The sequence below is a fragment of the Electrophorus electricus genome, chromosome 12 (genome assembly GCF_013358815.1).
Source record: "Electrophorus electricus isolate fEleEle1 chromosome 12, fEleEle1.pri, whole genome shotgun sequence".
NCBI lineage: Eukaryota > Metazoa > Chordata > Actinopteri > Gymnotiformes > Gymnotidae > Electrophorus > Electrophorus electricus.
The window spans coordinates 5,683,651-5,706,255 of NC_049546.1; the positions used below are offsets into that span (position 1 = coordinate 5,683,651).

General features: G+C 47.3%; 1 protein-coding gene across 9 annotated transcripts in view; it reads right to left on the reverse strand.

The window, feature by feature from the left end:
* diaph2 (diaphanous-related formin 2) overlaps positions 1–22,605 on the reverse strand; it is a 333,658-nt gene that overhangs the window by 69,019 nt on the left and 242,034 nt on the right. For all 9 annotated transcript variants that reach the window (XM_027028176.2, XM_027028101.2, XM_027027635.2 and 6 more), the window contains one exon: positions 11,461–11,585. In XM_027028176.2, the coding sequence (XP_026883977.2) occupies positions 11,461–11,585 (125 nt within the window). The remainder of the gene's footprint in view (positions 1–11,460; positions 11,586–22,605) is intronic.

Consider the following 22,605-nt stretch of genomic DNA (forward strand, 5'->3'; position numbering starts at 1 on the left):
TTAGTCAGGGATCTGGTGAGCAGAAATGTGCCACGGTTAATTGAAACAGAGCAAAATCGTCAGCGTGGAGGGATTTCACACACAAACCGCCTTCCAGATGAGGCTCTGTGAAAGGGGAAGCGACGCGGAACGGCGTTCCCGTTCGCCAACGCTGCCGGGACAGGGAGGCGGAGCAGGCTCAGCGGGGGTGGGGTTGCGGGGAGCGGAGGCGTGGCCGCCAGCCCCTATTCGTCGCGTGAGCCGCTCTCACTTTCTAATTAAATCACAGAGGGGCCTGCCCGCAGCCGGCGTGCGAAAGTGGAGCAGCGGTTTGCTGAGTGACTCGAGGCTACTAAAGGCTGATAAAAGGGAACGGTTGTGTAACGGAGGAGAAGGGTCCCGACGTAGGCATCACTGGTGCACGCAGGCGGCCGGCTCCACACCGTGGCATCGCTGCACATCGGTAATTATGCAGGGAGCTCTCGGCATGGGACACGATTAAAATGATTAAAAGTTGAGCCTCTGCGCTCAGACCGGCGGGCACGGACGATGCCGGTAGGCAGGAAGAAGCGGCACGACCGGCGCGAATGTGGAAGGTCAGAGACCATCCCGGGCAAAAAAAACCAAAACAAAACAAAAAAGGAAAGTTTGCTGTCTTTTCACAGCACAGTCAAAGGATCATCACTCCCTGTAGGCAGCACCTCCTGCTCATCGGTCCCTGTCCAGCTCCACATGCCAGTCCCATTTCACAGCTCGTTCCAGATCTGGACCAGCCACACACACACACACACACACACACACACACACACACACACACACACACACACACACACACACACACACACACACACACACACACACACACACACACACACACACAGAGGACTGTCCCCCATCACCTTGCTCTGAGATGAATGAGATCCCCATCGTCCTCCATCATTTTAATCACTACATTGGAAAATGCCTCGTTCACGGCTATTATTTTTTTGGCCTCCCTCCTGGCAAATCCTCCTTCCCTCCTCTGTGTGACAAGTCCTCACGCGCACAAACACGCCCGCCCGCGAACACCCCGGCTGAGATAGGTAAGGCACCGGTAGCAGATGGCAGGTGACTGTGAGGAACGCCTAATTTTGACTTTTCTGCCCTCTCTGGAGGAGCCCTGGTATGAGCGGGTGGGGGCGGGCGGGGGGGGGAATGGAAGGGATGCTCATGCACGGTGGGATGGAAGGGATGCTCATGCACCCCTGGCATGATGCAAGCCCAAGCTAACAGCACAACAGCACAGCCACCTGAGACGGAGTGTGCTGCTTCCATTGCAATTAATGAATCATTCATATGGTACAAAAGAGCTACATTTCTACAGCGTTATTTTTTTTTTTTTAAAGAAGTAGAAAGAAAAAAAATGCCTCGTGACAGAGAAGCAGACAAAGAGAGAGAGAGCGAGAGAGAGAGAGAGAGAGAGAGAGTGAGCTGTCACACACCATATAAGACAGGAGTAATTTATAATAGATTGCAGATGTAACACGCTTTTTTTTTTTTTTTTGCTTTTTCATACCCTGTTGAAGTCACACAGAGTCCAGAATGACCAGCCTGATTCCTGTCCTTTGATTAAGGTCGGGAAATCAGCATCGGAAATCCAGGAGATAAACTTTAAGTCCTCATCACCGAGGGTCAATTCAAGGTCAGACGCGCTCCGGGCCGACTCAGGGTCTCTGCACTCCCACTGCTGGTTACGTGAAGGCGACTAGCTTGTGCTGGCTGTACCGCCTGGAAAAAGGTAGCCGCAAAACCCAGTAAAGACCGAAGCAGCACCGAGCATCTGTGCTGCTGCTGGTACCAGGCGTACAGGGAAGCCTCCGTACAGGATAAACTCTGACGGCTCGGAGAGCTATAATTACAATGACATTACGGGGGAGACGTGGAGTGTATAAGGGCCTGCACTCTTGTTTTGACACTCATTCATCTCTGTCCCACCCATAGGAGCTCAGTTCAATCTGGCCCTAATGGTAATGCAACATTGCTAAATTTGTGCACATTTGTGTGGTCTCCTCGTGTGCTAAAACTACTACACTGCCGCTTGGAGGGGAGAATTCTTGCATTATTACAGTAACTGAATGTGAAGTACTTTTAATGACTTGCTGAGGTCAGTGGAGTGACATCAACTAATGGACGAAATACAAGAAACACTTCAGTAAACAAGAGCCATCAATTATGTTGTGTTTTTTAAAACAGGTGTGGCTAACCAACCTATTTCTCATCGTCCTCTAAATTAAGTTAATTTCTTCACAGTTCGGTTTAGTATCATGTACAAAAATCCTATTTTAAAGGCCATCTCTGCTAGTGGCATTGGTTGAGTGCAAGATTCCAACACAGTCTATCCACTGACTAAGAGAGCTTACTGAGTGATTAACTGATATTGAATGACGCTGAAAACTTGCAAGCCACACATATTGGCCACACATCACAGGCCAGACACCAGCCCTCAAACCAGCTCAACACGACGTGGCAGATTGCTGGGTGAATCCATACTGGATCCTGACACAGCATCTTCCAGAATCATCAGCAAAGCATGCAGTGATGTAATTTTGCACGACACCGATTCTACACTGCAGAATCCCACTGGGCATCCCTACAATTATTCCACATAACATTCCAACATGTGAAACACACGGCATCCTGCTGAACGTGGGAGGGTGGGTTGTCACTGAGTATGTCCAGGAAAGCATGCCTACTTGGAGTTGAAGCTGGTGAAACTGTATGTCCAATTACACGTCCCCATCTGTCCATGGGTGCCCATTAGTAACTGCGATGAAGATTACAGCACAACACACTGTGGTACTAATTATTTACTTAAAAAATACCAGCACCCAAAAAGGATCTCACTTCTAAGGATGATGTTTGAATCTTGCCAAAACTACTGGGTTACAACTAAAAATAGTATGCTAAATAGTGTGAGGGCTGTCTCGGAAATCTAAACATGTACATTACACAAATTCTTAGGCCGGTCTGTGGGTTTTCTTGCTTCCAATTGCTTCTAACTTCAAACCAGGGGCAATTTTCAGTTGCTTTTGGGTTTTTATTTTTCTAATGAAGCAAAAACTACTTGACACATTCTTGGGTGTAAACATCTAATAAACACATGTCAAAATGGTAATGCAACAAACATTAGAACAGTGGGCTTTTTGTTTTTCACTTATTAGAGCAAAGAAGTGAAACATTTATATAATTTCAGTTTGTGTGAGTCCATTCTGAGAGAGCTCCAGAAACTGTAAAGTGTAAAGTGTTTGTATTTTGGCGTGGGAGTCTGTGTGTGCGCATGTGTGGGTGTGGGTGTTTTTGTTTGTCAGAGAGTGTGTTTGTTTGTTATAGTGTGTGTGTGTGTGTGTGTGTGTATTTGTTATGGTGTGTGTTTGCCACAGAGTGAGTGTGTGTGTGTGTTTGTTTGTCATAGAGTGTGTGTGTGTTTGTCAGAGTGTGTGTGTTTGTGTGTGTATGTGCATGTGCACGCATGTGCAGCGTTGCGTCTCTCCTCCTGTGGAGGCGTGCAGTGACAGGATCCAGCAGCTGCACGTAGTGCGCCGCCCGCCTCTGCGTGATTGATGAGGCTAATTTTGGCAATTAATGAAGAAACCCCCGCTGATTAGCATCAGATTGCTGTTGGTAACTGTTGGTGCTCCTGACGGTCCGAAATTCCTTTTAATTAGAGCGTGTTTTGCGACTTGCTCTCCTGTCTTGTGCCAGCATCGCTGAGCCGCGTCTCAAGGACACGGCCGCGAAACATCAGCGTCTAGGCCAAAGCTACTGGTGCCATCCCTCCCATTCGCGCAGATTTAAGCGCAGACGTCTGGGCTGGACTCCCAGCCAGCATGGCCCAATACGACATTATATATCACAATTAATTTGCACGCGAGAGATAATTACTAGGCTTTATTTGCATAATGAATATGCTAATTGGTTCATAAGAGGCAAGTGAAGTCAATATATCCGGCTAATGGCATGTCTGAGTGGCACACGGAGATGGGCAGAGCGGCAGACCCAGGCGTTCTAGCCCTGGTGGTGGAAGGCAGCCAGTTAGCGGCAAAGAGGAAGCGCCAGTGGACGAGACGAAACAAGGCAAGATGAAGAAGAAGAAGCCAGTGACCAACACGAGGGCGAAAGGTCAGGGCCTTCATTTGATTTACATCTCGGACTTGCTTTCGTCTGGTGATATGGCAACCGCGCTAATGATGCAGAGGCCTTTTGGCCAGGCTGCTCCCGTGAGAGCCTCGCGCCAGGCTTGGCGGTACTTACCGGCAACAAGGACCGAATGTTTCGCGGCACGTGGAAGGCCGAAGGCGAGTCCCTGTTCAGGAGAAGACGGCAAGCCCTCCTTCCGTTTACCAAATCACGCAGACATCAAGAGTGCGATTATCTGCTTTATGTCCTTCCTGCCTCTGAGAGGAGAAAGCACTCATTACAGCGGGCAGATAAAAGTGCAGCAGAGACGCACGCGCTCACATCACCTTACTCTGTTACGGGTACAGCCAGCTCCAATTCTCCAGTGACAGCATCACGCTTCGAAACAAACACTAAGACCAAAATCCTCTAAAAGAGAATAATACTATGCTCCCCGCTACCAAAAAAAAAGCCTTCATTTGCATTTGACAAAGTAATTTGCAGATGGTGGTGCAATTCAGCAGAAAGGGCCAGCGGTTTGAAATGTAAAAAAGAAAAAACAAAAACAAAAAGAAAAGATTTGAAAGTGATGTCACAGGTCATGACAGCGAGACCTGGGCATCCAGGTGTTGACGAGGGGATTGGCAAGTGGCGGGAAACACTCCGGGCCGTGCGCGGGACCCTCAGGCACGGGGGGCACCGCGGCTATGAGGCGGCTCTGAGCCTGGGGCAACAGGGGGGAGGAGCCAAGCAGAGGCCATCGCGCCCGCAGGGACGAGCAGCTCCGGGTGGCGGAGGCGCGTCTTTGCCGGGCTGCGAGTGAGAGAAAGGCAGCTCAAGCTAAAGGGCACGGCAAGCAGCTGACGTCGCTCCCCGGACGATGAAGAGCAAGCTATGCATCGACAAAAAAAGAGAAAATACAAAGAAACAAACAAAAAATAACAACAACAACAACAAAAAACATTGAAAATTGAAGCTGAAATACAGGGTACCTGTGTGTAGATTAGAGAGAGTGTTATTGATTTGTTATTGCATCTGTGGCCTCTCACAAGGAGCGCACAGAAAGAAAGTGTGCCATTCAGACACTGATGGAAAGAACGTGTTATCATGTGTTTCTCTCCACCACCTTTAAAATATGTGTCTCTCGAGCATGGAGCAACAGTGCGAAATGTCAGCCTGTGCAGAATGGCCACTGGGCAAAGACACACTTCACACGGTGGAAGTGAAGCACGGTGCAAAGCGTCATCTATTCAGGGTAGCAACGGTGTCCAGCCTTCCTGCTGGCTTTGACAGAGTCCTGACACTCACAGCTGCGCTCTCTGGAGATGATCTCTCACACACGACAGACTGCAGGACCTTGAGGTCTGATCACAGGAACGAGAAGACGAGAGAGAGAGAGAGAGAGAGAGAGAGGGATGACGAAGAGAGAGGGGAGGAATGTGTGTGTGTGAGTGTGTGTGTGTGTGTGAGTGATAGAGAGAGAGAGAGGGGCAAAGAGAGAGAGAGAGAGAGAGAGAGAGAGAGAGAGGAAGCAAAGTAGAGGGTGAGAGACACCCATGGGCAGCAGGCTCGGCAGCCTCAGCTTTAGTGCCCATGTCAGTCCTCTGCTCCAAGTTAATGGACCTGCCAAATCAGACCTACTTCCCCCCCCTGCTACTAACAAGACATTGATTGTGGAATTTCCAGGGAGTTCAAAGGCATAATGATTCCTCAAATTGAGACATTTCTCCATTGGAGCGAGGCACCTTGACGAAAGGGGTATCGGGGGGTGGGGCATGTGGATCAGACACGGCGATGACAAAAATTTTATTTCTGAAACATGATTAGCGAGGAATTCACGCTACCTATCAAAGTGTTGTTCCCATTCGAGCTAAAAGCAGAGCTGATGGGTATCTTGGGGGATTCCAAGTTGGCACAGTGAAACTCAAACCTTACTAGAGCACAAGCAGGGAGTGGAGAGATGTGATCTGTTGGGCCTAGCTGCCGGGACTGGAACCCGAGAAGGTTCTAGTTCCAGCTCACCATCACAGCAGGATAAACAGTGCCACCATTTAAACGAACCTCTCAGTGGCATGAGGCTGCACTAACAGACCTGGGAGCATAGGGAATGTCACTTTGAAGTTTGAGCAAGTAGAATTTTGGTTTAAAAACATGGAGAAAGATGGAGGGAAGTCACAAAGGAAAACGCCCACCCATAAAATTACACCAAACAAACAAACAAAAACAAATTTAAATAATTTCGGGAGTTATTTTCTTTTTATATAGCATACAATTCAACCTGAAAGAGCATTCAAGAAATCTCACACACAAGCACAAGGAAACAGTGGGAAATTATCGGTGATCTTTTTGTGCTACAGCATCTGCTACACCCGGGTTTTTTTGGGGGGCGGGGGCGGTTGGGGGTTGGTGTTTGTTTTTACAAATGTCAATTTAATCAACTTATTGAAGTTGAAAATATGGGCATTGGCAAAACCAAAACAGCACTTAAACAATCCCAATTATTCTGCATCCGCGGAGCCGCGCACTGGGGTGAACTGCCGGAGCTACGATCTGAAGAGGCAGCCATCGAGCCTCGCGTTCATTCGCTCCCATGTTCCACCGCCAAGCCACACATCAAGGCAATCAAGCACATTAGCATATGCAAAATCATATCACACAAAACACATGGCTTGGATGACATTTCCCAATAAACACGAGTCTCTGTGAGACAGCGACATAATCACGCACGCGGGAGCCAAGTCCGCTTTGTTCTCCTTCACGCCGGCCCTCCCTTCTTTATGACTAACATTACAGGAAGTACAATGATCATTTGGGCCCGATATTGTTTATGCGGCTAAGCACCTATTAGAATTTGTTAATTAAATCTTAACGTCCCCTGTGACACACGGCGAATTAAAGTCGCCCGTTGTCCCCGAACAATGCGGCTCTTCTGCAGACATGACGCCGTGGCAAGCCCGACCAGGACAGACGTCACGGCTCTGCCGGGAAGCCCACCGCTGCAGACCACGCCATACACTCGACCTTCTGTTTGTTTACTTTCGCTCGGCACGCTCCTCGCTGCTGCTTAATTGAAAGGGTTGGGGGTGCTTTTGATGTGCTACAAATTTTAGCGCATAAAATTAATTCATTCCTATTCAATTTTCTAGTGAAACTCACGAGCAATGTTGCAAATGTTTGCAGAGAGACTCGTGTTTGTATAAAAACCGGCATCTAAGAAAGGCGCCGCAGCCTTGGTGGCCTAATTCCATAATTAACGCGGTTAAGCAGAAACCGTAACATGACGCACGCCACAGAAACGCTGCTCCGAACGCACGCAGCGCAGCTGCTGCTATCGGCGCGGGGTTAAATAATCCCACGTTTTCTTACGCCTTTTGAGTACACCTCTGAAGCCGTTTTGGAGTTGCGGCCAAACACTTTCCGAACACCCGCGCGTGACCATGGAGGCCATGCACTCGCGGCAGGGGTTAATGCATGGCAGTGCAGGTTTGTGAGTTCCGTTACGCGGGGACACGGATCAGGAGCTGTCTGGAGAGTGCTGGCCCCGTGCTGTGCACGGTTCTGCACCGTCCAGCCATGGAGAGGCAGGAGGTTTTCTAGAACAGCGGTGCACGAGGCTGCGAATCCCCCGATATTTTATTCCTCTGACCATTAATGAGTTTGTGGGTATGTGCAGGTCAGCGGAAAGGGTGTCACTCTAACCCCAGGGTTGCACAGACGGGCCGATCCCAGATTTTCTATAGAACTAGTAGCTGCACTGCCTGTTCCTTCGGCTTAGCAAGCAAATTTTCAATCTCGCAATGCATTAAATTCTGCACATACGACCGGGGAATTTAAAAAGAAGAAAAATAATGCACCCCACTTCTGGGACTTTTTCCAGCAGCTAACCTCTCTTTTCTAAACTGGTGAAAAACAAGGCATTTTATGACAACCGTGCAATCTTTGAGTATGCCCTGTTTGCAAGAACACGAATATGAGAAAATATTAACGCAAGGCTTAACCGCATCGGTTTTGTTTGTTTGTTTGTTTTTAAGACAGCGCTCTTTCCAGTCCATTGGTTCGTTAGTCTTTCGTTTCAGAAACAACACAGGCCGTCACAGCGAAGCACGGTTGCAAAGCCCCCGCTCTGGGAGGCGGAGGAAACCCCAAACCTCGAAACACAGCTGACTGGTGGTCCAGAGACCCAAAGAGCCGAGAGGTTAAGCAAAACGTCAATGTGCTCAACAGTAGTGCGGAGCAGGGCGGTGCGAGATGTATTGCGCGCTGTCCCTCATCCATCAGGGCTCGGCATGGACGGCGAACGCGCCGGCGACCCCTGCTCTCCCCGTAGGAGCCACGGTCGGTCAGGCAGGCCACGCCCACAGCCCTCACGGCCCAGTCTGCTCACTGAGCTACAGCTCTCCCGGGCCCCATAGTTCATTCCACAGGCTTTGTTGGGTCCCATTACCTCTGATAGATAGATATCACTGAACTGCTGAACAAACACCCCACTCTCCAATGTGCATACATTACAGTAATAGAGGAGAAAATATCTATAATCCACTGATATCTATAAATGTTGCGGATATATATATTTTTTTGGGGGTGGGGTGGGTGGGGGGGGTTCCTACGAAAGTGCTCGCATGGCTAGTTTAAGGGGATGCCTTTTGAGCTACAAATGACAAAACCAGAACTGTGGCCATTTTCAGTTTTGAGTTTTTGAGAGATTTTACCTTTTTTTTTTTTTTTTTTGGGAATGTGTGTAGCAGTGCAACAAACAGAACACAATCCGTGTCACACAGAGTGCTTCGAGTCGCCCTGCCGTTACACAGTAGCCCTGTCTCTTGGAAACTAGCACCACTGCCCTCAGGCAAGCTAATACCTGTGTGCACACAAGCCCGTGATGCATAAAAACACACACGCACGTGCTCCCCCCATACACACACACACACACACAAGCGAGATGGAGAATACTGCAGTGGTGAACAGTAATTAGGGAGGATCGTACCTGTGTTTGAGTCATAGCGTAATAGTTTCCTGATCAGTCACTACGTTGTGAGCAGCGCCATTCTGGCCCTGACGCTGTGCAGTTGCTTTCACTTCTGTTGAAAGGATCGATATTTCAGCTGGATGTTGCCGTGCGAGCTAATAAATGCATATTTGTTCTTTAAGCTCAGTTACCTTTCTATGGATCTAATAAGACATTTAACACTCTTGGTGAGATTTTTAATATCACAAAATGTCACCCCAGCAGAGGGGTATGAAATGAACGTTATTATAACTATAATACCTAAACAAGTTGAGAAGACAGCGCTTGCATAAATCGCACAGAAGCAACATACACTTTCTTCCTCAACTTTATTTTTTTTTGGGTTCTTTGCAATTTTATGCTGCTTTATCTCATAAAATCTGCTGTATATTACTTCATTCTTATGTGCTACCTTCTAGGCAAGACTCAGCCGCAGAGAAACAAATGCGGCGTTTATGAACGCCCCACTTTATTTTTTACACGCCACTGTGTGTGCTGGCTCTCCCTGAAGCAGAAGGGGGGAATAGGATAGGTAGGAGTGTGATTTCAGGCTAAATTAAATTACACAGTTCTCGGTGCACGAGACTGTTAAAGAAAGAAAGGCGGATAAAGTGGAAGAGAGCGCGCTCGTTTAGAGCACACACCTGGAGGAGTGCATGCGGCTAAAGTATCTACGAGAATCGCACCATGAACATGCAAGAATTTAAAATAATAATAAGAAGAAGAATAGATAAACATTAAAAAACCTTCACCATCTGGACCACTGAGTCTGTGAAGTAACCCACTGACAGTCCCTTGCACTTGGCCCACAATCGCGTCACAGCGGTTGACAATTAAAGGGTCACGCTTAGGTCGCACCCACAGAGGAGGCAGCTACAGTGCAGCACTCAGCGTGGCAACCTCCAGCATCAGCACCACGGCCCTCCTGCCCCGCGTCCATCCGCACGCTTTCTGCCATCTAGGTGAAATGGCCCTCAGCTTGCTTTAGCAGCAGGGCGGCGACAACTCCGTCACGTGCTGAGGAGCCAGGCTATGACGTTCCCTGCCAACGAGGACGGCGCGAGACGAGCAGACCCCTGGTCCGCGGCGCGGCTGACCTCCTGCTCCGTGCGTGGCCTGCGCGCTTCCCCCGATGGAGACGAGGGCCGAGGTGGAGGTGAGATGGGGACCAAGGTGGGGGCCGAGATAGGGGTGGGGGTGGAGGTGAGATGGGGTGAGATGGGGATGAGACGCACATGGTTAACTCCTCTGGCTCAGACTGCTTTTCCAGTCCTCGGGAGACGTGGCGAGCCCAGACACTGGTGCGGCTCACTCACATCCCTCTGCTGCCTCCTACACAAACTCCAGACCTCCCTGGAAGCCTCTGCTCAGTACAGACACTCAGCCCTCCCTGAACTCTCGCCCTAGACAGGCCCCAGCCTGCAGATGTCAGGAGCTTCAAGTTCCTTAATTACACAACTCCGAGTGCACCTCTGAACTGGGGGCAGGTTGTTAATGTGTGCGGATGCTATTATTCTTACGCTGCCCTAAGTGCAGCGTAAGCCGCCATAAATCTCCACTTTGAGCTCATGAACAAAGAGCTAAAATAAGGTTAAGCGCCATCTCCCCTGCTCTTGGGGAGCATATGGGAAGTCTTTCTGACTTGATAAATCACTGAATAATGATTCTTACTCGAAGCTAATAAAAGAGTTAAGGCGGTGCCGGGCTCACGTGCCCAAGAAGAATGAATTTCGGTCTGTCACTCCGAGTGGAAAACAAGAGAGAGGAGCCACTCTCTAAACTGAGCGTCTCCGTGCCAGGTTTCTGTTACAACGTTTTAATATCGCTAAGCACAAGCCAAATCAATCTCGTCAGATCCCCGAACTCTTAAAATCAGACTCTTGGAAATGCTCGGGCGTCGCCGATTGAATTTGAGGCTTTAGTGCACTTGCGCTGGAGGCAAATATCCCGTTATCGAAACGGGAGAGGAGCCCTGAGAGCTGATAGCCCTCGGAAAGTTGCGGAGAGAGGGGCCAGTGGTTGGTCAGGAGATGAAATCAGCACGGCCTGAGAAGTATACACGGCTAAGGAGCGCTCCATTAGGGTCCGGAGGGAGACAGTGGAGGAGGGCTGTATAAATAGCTCCCCAGGCCCAACACCGTCTACGGAGTGGACCCATCAGATAACGTTCCCACCAAGAAGCAGCTCTATCCATCCCACGGCCCACAGGGACCAGAGGCCCTCTACATCACGTCCCTCTGGTGCAAAAGTGTCCTGAGCTCACTTACACGACCCCGAAGTGGATGTCAGTCAAGACGACAGAGCACGCATGTGAAGGATATGGACATTTTTTCCACAAACTTATCCTGTTTGTCCTCAGTCTTGGGGAAGTTCTGGATGTCATTCTCCAGCCTCTGGATGTGACGCTCCATCGTGTCCAAACTGGCTTTGAGGATCTGGGCAGACACTGCGAAATGAAAATGGAGAATGCAGTTTAATGGCAAAGGTTGTGAGACAGCAGCCAAGGAAAGCACTCTGACATGTTATGATTCTCAACTGACTGTTGAGAGAGAGAGAAAAAAAAAGAATCTATGCATATGCACTATTGGCAGCTGTCAACACTTGTAGGGTTATGTTGATTATATGCCAGCAGTTGGTCTATCACTCTATCATACCACTGACACAGATGAACTGCAGCTGTACTCCAAGTTCAATAACTTTCTTGCAACGTGTCAAAACTGGTATCTGCACTGCTAGATGGAATCCCTGGATATGTCCATTACAGTGGGAGAGGGCAGATTCGCACAAAGAGTCAACTTTCTACAGAGCACTGCAAAATCGAGTCTGAATGTCTAAAATCACACACAAGCAGAGATGCATTTCTTTAGGCAGGAGATGAAAAGAGTCCGACATGATGTCTGTGTCACCCTGGTCTCTAGGTAGTGCATAGTGGGAATAGTGTAGCTGAAATACAGACAACCTGTCATGAAATATTCTATATGTGGAAAGCACAGATGACACAAGGAGAAAACAGATGGGGGGGGGGGAAGCACAGACAATGGCAATGGTACCCAGAAATATCCTGTTATTAAAAATATACTGTTATTATATGCACAAGTCCTGCACGGTTGCCAGAGCATGGGGAGAGCCCTGATCTCTGATTCAAAAAAAAAAAGAAATCAAACAAGACTCATAAAACGAAGCTTTTGTGTGTCAGCTCTCAGCTGAGAAGCCCATTTTGGACGTCGGAAGCTGGAGGGAGACGTGGTAGATGTGTGCGATGGTCAGGGGTAGGCCGGATGGCGATCGGCAGCAGGGCTGAGCACACAGAGTCACGGCGCCCCAAACGCCTCGTCATTAATCCACAAATAATCCCTGATTATTGCCCTTCCCTTTTTTTTAAGACTTCAGAGCAGCTGGGGTGTCTTAGAGAAGATCAGGAGGGACAGCCGCGAAAAAGCCCCGGCACTGTGCGGGGAAAGCCACTGATGCGTGCGCCCCGTACGATCGCTGAACCTAACAGAGGCTTCGAGTGGCCGAGGGAGCCGACCCCCCCTCGTCGGACGCTCGCTCAGGCCGCTTACCTGATTTGGCGGTATCGTTCGGCTGGATGTGCGCCAGCGAGGCCTTGTTTGAATTCCTCCCTCGACTGAGATTACAGCTAACGTATTAATCATTTTAGTATGTGAGTCATGCCGCTGTGTATGGAAAGGCTCTAAGAGTCACAGTTAACAGAGTCACAATTAAAAGGAGTCACAGCTGTGGTTTTAGCATTCATCTGGGATGTGTCGTTAAAAGGTAACCAACGTGATGCGGCTCATAATCGGGTCTGTGCCTTTTTCTATCTCTAGGTATCATTTCCAGACATCATGACATTGCATTGTGCCAGAACAATTATACAGTTTCTCAGGGGCTTGTATCCTGTTTTGCTTCCCCTGCCCTGCAATAGCTTGACGCGGGGATGACAAAAATGCACACAGCACACAACCCAACGTGGACAATGTAGAAGGTAGCAGATATGTCATTAGCAGAATGCTGGAGGAAGACCCCAGCCGGGGATTTACTGTCCCCTAATCAAGCCTCACAAAACCAGGGTTAATGCTCTCAGGGCAGGCTGGGAAGGAAGCCACACAGCATTCAGCAGAGCCCAGCAGAACTGGCCAGGAACCATGATGAAAGCTGCCGAGTCAATGGAGAGGGAGCGCGAGAGAGCGAGAGAGAGAGAGAGAAAGAGAGAGAGAGAGAGAGAGAGGAGTGAGTGAGAGGATACATACTGAACAGATGTAGTGGATGTAGAAGTCTCGTAGATGCAGAGAGGTTAGCAAGCTCACGTATCAAGGCCAGCATTGAGGTAAGTTAATAATGGAGCCGTCTTCCAGGCTCCCACAAAGCCCATTTACAACAGATCAAAGAGCAGAAATACTTTATATTCCCAATACAGTAAATATGTGCCAGTCTTTTCAGCACAGCTCAAAGGTAGCCCATCTGGCTAGGACCAAGACATGGCCCCGGAAGCCATTAATCTAGGAAAGAGATCCCCACCACCGGGAACTGGGGATCGAGTCCCAGTTGTGCCAAACTCCATCCGTGATTTGTGTTCCCTTAGCAGGGAACTGACAGGTGATATACCATCTGCTCTTCTTAGACTTCTCTTTCTTAGACTGCTCAGTCTTTTATGCAGAGTTGAGCAGTTAAGAGTACTAGGAAGACCTCCATCCACGAAAATGGCACTATTATTTTATGCGCTTCCTTTAAAAGTTTCATCAACCCTGACCCTTTTTGTTTAAACCCACAACCTTTAAGTAAGTGAATAATGCCGATGACTCAAGCAATTTCAAGGAAAATCACTCGTGACATGCTAGAAAACCTCAGGACAGCAACAGCTTAGCAGAATGTGTGGCACTGCATAGCAAACAAAAGCTTTAATGGGAGAATTATGTTAATGTCTCTTTTGATGTTTTTCTAAACACAGGCTCGTTGCGGGTCAGTTTTTTGCTTTTCAGCAATAAATCTGTTTGTCTCAACAGCTGCTCTCCTCTTTATAATGGAGAGCTCGGCTGGAAGCCTGGGCAGAATAAAGCAAGCATCCTTTAGGGATATCATCAGGAACATTAATAGCAAAATAAAAATGTTTACAGGGGAGCAGCAAAGCGACATTAAGCAACATCTTTCAAATGCTCATTTTGTATGGGGCGCATGAGAGAGAGAATAAGAACCCTCAAAGTACCCCTTTGTGCATAAACTAACCACTTCTGGGACAAGGAAAATTATACTAACGATTTCCGTCATGATGATTCCATATAATCTCAAATAGCGTTCACGACATTCACTGAGACATTTGTCTTTCACTCTGGGTGAAAATATTTATGCATTACTTACAATTACTAAGATTTACTGCGCCATTACTCAAGAATATGGCGCGCAGAATTATATGGCTTCTCAGGTAACTACAGACACTCCCTGTCTGTGATCCCAGCAGTACCTCTCTGGGTCCAGTATAAACCAGAACTCGAAGACCCTGGCACTCACCTTCTTAATGACCGAGTTACTCAACAACCCAGATGTTCTCGAGCTCACGGCAACGGCGGTGCACCTGTAGGGCTCGGGGCTCTGGCCCGGGTTCCAGTGGGGAGAATTTCTTCTCTAGCCCAAAGGACAGAGGAGAACTATTCCATTAAAGCTTCTCCATTTCTGCTCCCTCTGAACTGCCTTGAAGGAATGCCGTGTGCCATAAAGAGTGAGGAGATGCGCCACACAAAGCACCAAATCACCTGCTCTAATGTGACGGTGTCAGGATTAGATTCAGTCGTTTGTTGGATGGGGCCATTTTCAATTTCGATTTATGGATATGCAGTATCAATATTTCATTGCACAGGCCTGCAGTGCTTTCAAAGGTTACAATGGCAATGGAGATTTATTTTTGAACAAGCCCCCTATCTTCACCCCCCTGTGATAAAATATTTTAAATAATCTCTATACTTGGGCAAGCAAAGGCAAATTAAACATTAAAGCCAAAGGAAGGTCACCTACAAGCATCCATTATATGCTATACAGGAGAAGTCATCTCTTTATTCCTTATCTTGCACAGTGTGGGAATGCGAATGGTGCAAGATTACTCTTGCATGAATGAACTGTACAGTGTATGTAATTGTGTAATAGACAAGAGTCGTGTGTGTGTGTGTGTGTGTAGGAGGTGAAAGCGTGTTTGTGTGTGTGTGGAGGGGGGAGAGAGAGAATAATGAAGAAATGAATAAAGTGAACTCTGCATGATTCAGAGCTATAGCTAATCACTTGACAAATTGGGATTTCTGTTCAGGAGAGGAAAAAAAAAAACCAGAATAAGATAGACCCAGTGTCATTAGAGAGGGTTCATTAGCTCCCATATAGACCAGAGTTCACTGTATTCATCAGCAGCAGTGTGCTAGAGAGAGAGAGTGCGGGGCGAGATTATTTAATCACTTGTAAAATGAGTTCAAGGCTCAGGAAAGCCTAAACGCAGTGGCCTCACAAAGACCCAAACAATACGCATAGTTCTGCCTTATTAACTCTGCGGGGCGTGTTCCGTGTGTTCCGGTGGCAGTCGGAGCCTCTGAGGACGACCTTGAAATGCCACCGCTCGGAGCCCGCCGAAAACCCAATAGTGGACTCTGCTCGCACCAACCTGCAGCCATCGATTATGGATCCGAACATGGTGCGATAAATCACTGCGCTAACAAGCCCGTCCACGCGCGGAGACGGCGCCACCCCACCGGCTTCCCCTAACCAGCTGATCTAAGGCGTCATCCCTATTGCGTGTTTAGAAAGCATGTTTGCATTCTGCTGCACTCCAGTGGCACCTGAGACTGCCGGAAAGACAATAAGATGTAGACAACAAAGTCGGAGTGTATTCCGGCGGAAAAACAAAAGAGAAAAACGGCGGCGCCGCAGCTCTGCGCATCCCGCTTCCAGCGGGTATCAAAGCGGCCGAGCTGCTCGGGGTGGAAGGGATACGCTTGTAGTGACGAAGCAGACAAATTCCTCGCTCTGATTAGCAAAGATCTTCTGACGACTGAAGTAGTGTTGCTGAAGGGAGGCCGGGATGGTAAGGCACCGAGCCATTTCAACGTACAATTAACAAAAAAACTGAGAAAAGACTAACATTCCTGCAATGCTATTAGCTGAAAACAATGCAAGTCATGTTTGAATGATTGCATGTAATTTATTCAAGCTTTGTCACTGTCGTGCGAGTGAGAGTGTGTGTGCGTGCACGTGTATGGGAGTGGATGTGGAAGCTTCTGGATGTTTTTCAATATCCCCATCACAATCCTCAGATTTTAATTCAAATAAATGGGCAGACTATTGAAAGAAGGCATTAGTAACTGTGGAACTGCTGCTATCCTTATAATAATAATCAATAAAGCTAGTGCACAACTCAATTAATTTGAGTGTGCACGATAAATCCACAACACATTGTAAATCCACAACATATATGAACAGAGCGTAATTACTGGTCCCACTCGATGGTGCACTAATCGGATGGAGAAAGGAGGAATAAATCCTTTTGAGTTTGCTTCATTTATTATCTTAATTTCTGAAATCCCTCATTTCACAAAGCTTTATCATAATTAAGGATTTATTTACTGAAATGACTTGAATTTAGTGGCTAGGAAGCCTTAAGGTAAAAAAAAAAAAAAAAAAAAAGTGTTAAAAAAAAAATAAAAAAGAGGAGAACCTTTAAAACCTGATGATATGGGACCATGGAGTAAGCACACAAGGACAAGCAACAAGCCATGAGTGAAAACAGGGGAGAGTGGGAAACAGGGAAAGGAAGGATCATCTAACAATGTAGAGGACAAACTTGCTCTGGTTGTAGACTGTCTGCCTTACACTGCATCATTACCGGCATCTCCCACCACGAACTTGCTTGATCCGTATCTGTGCAACACGGCACTGCGGACCCCCACACCCCTCCCGGAGACTCAAACACATGTCAGCCTGAGATGAGCGATTCTGGAATACCTATTCACATTCGTACCACATCAGCAGTGCATCTCGCACAACACAGACAGTGTTCACCGATGAGCCCTGTCTATACCGCCCATCAGCTATCAAGCGTGTGATTTGTAATTGCCAGCCTCTGCCTTCTCTGTCTGTCTGTCTCTCTCTCCCTCTCTCCCCCCCCCCCCACTCATTCCCTATGACAGGCATCCATTCCGGAAGGGGAGGATTTGCTCTAGGAGCACAGCGGGTCTGGGAATAAAAGTGGATCTCTCCCCTGCTTCCCTCAGGATCCTGTAAACAGTGCAGGCCTGCTGAGAACACCGCTCTGCCGTGGCGCCCTTCCACCAGAAAGCCGTGGCTCGGGCACAGTTACGTATTCGAGGCCGAGATGGCAATAAAAAAACAGAGGCGAGAGCGAAGAAGAAAAAGCAGCGAGAAGAAATCTCGCCACGCTAGGGGGCTGAGACACACAAACTGTTGCAGCGCCTTGGAAGAGAGTGGACACGCTGGGGAAGGAGAGAACTACGGCTATCTGCGACAGGAGAGACCGGCACGGCTCGGGTTCCAGTCAAGGGCGCCAGGAAATTGTTTTAGTTTTGGCAGACATAAAGAACGGCAGCCAACAGACACCTCTGGAGGCCATACGAATAGACCCCATTATGATATATTTTGACACACGAGGCTGTTTAGAGGTTAACCCCAGGTGATCAGAAATCCAGCAGTAAAGGAGAACTCCAGCTCGAGAGGGGAAGACACACAGCGAGGTCAACCGAACTGTGTGCGCAAGTTCATGCCTTCAAGACAAGAAAGAATGGGGGGAAAAAAAGTCTTTTAAGTTGCACAAAATGCAACTCCTGATGTTGCAAAACATCACTGAAAGAATCTACCATGCCCAAGTGCCTCAAGACATCCATCTAGTCGTGCGGCTGTCTTACTGTGATGTATAGACATGTGCGAGCATCGTGCTGTGTGCATCCAACTGTTACAGCAGCTACGGGGCCCCACAAAAGGATGGCTGCACAATGGTTTATAACGAATAAATAGTTGTTGTTTTTTTGTTGTTTTTTTCATCGAAAAAGGAAAGGAAAGAAGCCACGCGAGGGAGGCAGGAGGAGAACGGTGTGAAGAGGGTGTGCCAGGTGGAAGGCCCAGGGGCTGCGCTCGCTTCAGGCACAGGAGTGCTGAGCCTGGGTGGGCCAAAGCAACACGTGAAGGCAGCCACTGAAACAGATGGCGACGCTGGGGGATATATAGGTAAACATGGCCCTTCGTCCTCCGCTGAGTCATTACCCACTGACTCCTACCACTGACTCGGCATGTCTGTATTCCCTAGACTTGGAAGGGGCATCAACACTACAAGTTGTACCCGGGGTGAGAATAAGACCTACGCCATGCGCTGTTCTTGCCCAACAAACCGCCCCTCTTATTAAGAATCAACACCCTATGCAATTTTATCATGTCTGAGTCCCTGACCTACAGGGGAAATATTTTCTCTGATTTTAATCTTAAACAAGCGCACACTATAAAATACCACCGAGCCTAGCAGAGCGTGGGGAGGCTGGGAGTGTAGTTATTTGCTTAGGGATATGATTGAGTTCAAGGATTCGTTCGCCTGATAGACACCGTGCATTACGACCGCAAATAACACAGGAGAGAAATAATGTCTGACAACGACAAAGAATTAAGGATAAGAAAGAACAATCCATCATCAGTCTGTCATTACTGGTTACCACTAATGGGAATATAAGTAAATAGTGCCCCAAACCGGTGACGGGATAATTGTTCCCCTAAAGCAGAAGTCTGGAGACGTGAGGATCCTGTCAAGGAGCAGAGTGGTAGCCCCAACTGCTCTGGAGGTTAACGTAAACGACAGCGGCTGGCGGGAGCAGTGGGCAGGTTGACTCATGTCTTCACACTCATTCACAACTTCAAAGTCACACGTTATCACACGCGGCAGCCTATTTCACCTCACAGAGCCACACTCGTGCGGTTTGGGCAGGGAGGGGAACTCGCTTGCGAGCCCTCTGTCTGCCGGAGCGCGGTGATAAGCCTCTTGCAGGGAAATGGCAGGCTGGCAGGCGGAAGACTGGACCCGGAGCTGACAGCGGTCAGGTCAGGATGTCCGAAAACACGGAGTCAAAACCTCACAAGCTTCCCCTCCCCCCATACCACACAACAGCAAAATCGAGCTTTGTGTAATGAAGACAGTTGCATTACAGGCTGTGAAGGCATTTTTGCAATGGCACTCACTAACCCACTGTGTGCCGGGGAGTTCTGATTTAGTGTTTGCAGAGAAGGCATGTCAGAGAAAAGCCCCGTGTCTACAGGAACGTCTACTGTCACAGCAGCACGGCCTGTCATCGTTCCTGAAAGCAACAATGTTTTGCGTGATGCGGCGCGTGCGTGTTTGGATGCTTAGATGCACACACTCCTCATACATAATTGTGGTAGGAGCTTTTAATGCAGCTCAACAGCTCCCTCTATGAGAAACAACGCGCTTCCTTTATTCTGGCATATTAACAGGAAGCACTCAGGAAGTAAATGACTGTAATCTTGTACACTGAAACAAAGGACCTCTACAAGTCAGTGAGTACATGAGACGTGCACTTAGAAACCTCACTAGTGCTCTCTGCTGAAAGGGAGGGTAAAAAAGCCTTCAGTTTCATTATGATGGATCTGCTGGGTAAACTGTTATCTTCAATTTACGTCTAATTTAAACCCAGCGTAAGCGATGATAATTATAGCCAAGAACAGGAAGAAGCAGGAGTGAGGAGGGGCAATATTGATGACATATTGCACTTTCACTGCACATGGAAACGCACTAAATATCAGCACGCAGTTTACCTTAGAAAATCAGACTGAAATTTCTGTATGTCACAACAGAACCTGAATCTATCAAATATGAATCAGTGATCAGGTGAAATATGAGTGCAAAGAGAATAGAAACAGTGGGATGAATTTAGATTCAGTGCTCTATACGTCATACTTTAGATAGAAAAGGACAAAATACTGACACCAATGCTACAACCTGTTGAGTTATATATCAATCTAGCCTTTGAACCCAAGATAATCATTACCAATCAATATTTTTGTTCTATGGCATTTAGGTTGCACTTTTATCCAAAGTGAATTACAATTATGACTAACTACAACTTGAGCAATTCAGGGCCTCCAGAGTCCAACGGTGGCAACTTGGTTTTGGCGAGGTCTGAACTGGCAACCTTCTGATTACTAGTTGAGTACTTTAACCGCTAAGCTACTACTGCCCTAATACTGATCAATACATGGACTCCAACTATAGGTCACACCATAACAGTGCTCTCCAGTAGACAATCCATTGGGGGCGTTAATACGTATCTGATATTTAACTTTCAAAATGTTAAGTGCAATGAGAAAAGGATGCACAATAGTATTTGCCATCATTAACATAAGCATGGGTTTAACTGTAAGATGGGAGTGATTTGAACTGTGGGTCGTGTGATTTAATAGTGCGGCATGTTTAGGATCAAAGAGCATTCTTGTGCCTGGGCACACACCGACTTTCTGCACCACCAATTTAAGTTGAGGACACGGCTTCGTGCCCTACATAAACACACGGCCCTAATCTAATATTCTTAGGAGCTAGACCTACCAGAAACGATTCAAAATGTGTTACAAAGGAAGTTATATCGATGTATTCCTGAATGTATAAATGAAAAAACTGAATATATTAATGATATACTCTGCAGCATATTGTTAAAATGTTTGTAGTTCTATGTTTAAACCTGTAGGGCACTTTGCCTCGGGGACACACACACACACACACACACACACACACACACACTTGTTTTCTCTGACCGTTTACTCCCTGATGAAAAGCTGAATAAAGCCTCACCTCGTAATAGACACAGATGAGCCAAATAAATGAGATGCATTGAAAACATGCAGACTCTGCTGTCAAGGTTCTCTGCTCTCTCTGCATAACTGGCTGCCATAGATAATCAATAAGGCTTTGTAATGAAGACTTTTGTTGGCTTGAGGAAAAGCATTTAGATGATCGGTCACACTGCTTTTGTTCTAGTTGGAGGTCTGGGTCAAACCCCAGCGTTATTTTTAGACTGTGTAGCAGCAGCTCAGAACCCACCGAAAGCCAAAGGAAACAATATATACCGTCACTAATATACCTATACGCTGAAAGGAAAATGCTAAAATTAGAAATGATATCAAATTTGAAATATTTTTGAAAAGCATATATTATATATATAAATATAAATAGGTGTATAATATGTAATCTACAACTTTAAAATGCTGCTCATTTTCTGCAAAGCATATGTTTATAAAACTAAGCATAGAAATAATTCGATTTACAAAACAAGGCAGTTTATTAAAATATTATGCGATTAATATTTATTAATATAATAATATAATTAACATAAACAGCGGTCCAAATGATTTTACTGTCCACACACTGTGAGCACTCAGCCCCTCGGAAGCAGGAACGGTTACGGCTTCTGTGACGGGACCAAAAAAACCCATACAAACGAAAAACCCAAAAAACACAACCAAAAAAACAAAACAACAAAAACAAAAACAAAAAAAGAAAAAAGAAAGAAAGAAAACTTCAGACCTTCAGTTTCAGGTGAAGGTAGCATTTGTGTCAGACACAGTTTCTGAAGTATCTGAACACATCACCAAGTTTCCACTTGATATACCTGGAATCCAGGTATAAATAAAAATATACTCTGAAAACTGGAAAAAAAAGCATCCAACAGAGAATGCCACTGTTCCCTTCCGCAGAGAATTGTATTTGAGGACTCCCACCTATGGACGGCACATATTTTTACCAAACAATAAGGACTTCAGAAGCAATTTACCAGGGCTCTGGGCACCTGTGTAGGAGTAGAGGGAAGATATTGGACTAACAGCAGGGGTGTGTATTAAGTTCTTCTGTTGTCTTAGGTGCTAAGGGAAGGCACTCTGCTGGAGCTTTTTCTTTCTGTGCACTGTCATTCATGTACCTCTATCCCAGCATACATTACCGCAGGCTGAGGGCAGTGAGAAATGTCCGCATTTTGGCAGATATTATAAAAATCTACGGAATGTTTAGCCCTGCAGATATTGTATTATTACAATTACAGCTATTATTGTATTTTTGTATGATTGTAAATAATTAATTAAATTGCAGCCAAACAGCCGGATAAGTGGTACATCGTCGGGGATGGACGACTTCTCCGGTCTTGTAGTTCTGCTTCTTCACGACGCCATCCGCAGGGGTAGGGACCCCTGCCCTATCCCGTCGTTCTGGACCCCTCCGCCCGCCAGCCAGTGAGGATTAGCGCGGGCCTGGAGGCGGGAGGGCGCGAGCGTGGGCCCAGGGGACCCTTGCTGTGAGGTCAGGGGGCTGTGGAGCACATCGCAGCTGCGCGAGGAGCTCGTCTGACTGGCCACGAGCAACATGGCTGCCAGTCAACAGCAACAGATGTAGAAGGAACAGGAGTGTAACCCAGAGCCTAAAGAGGTTCAGGTTT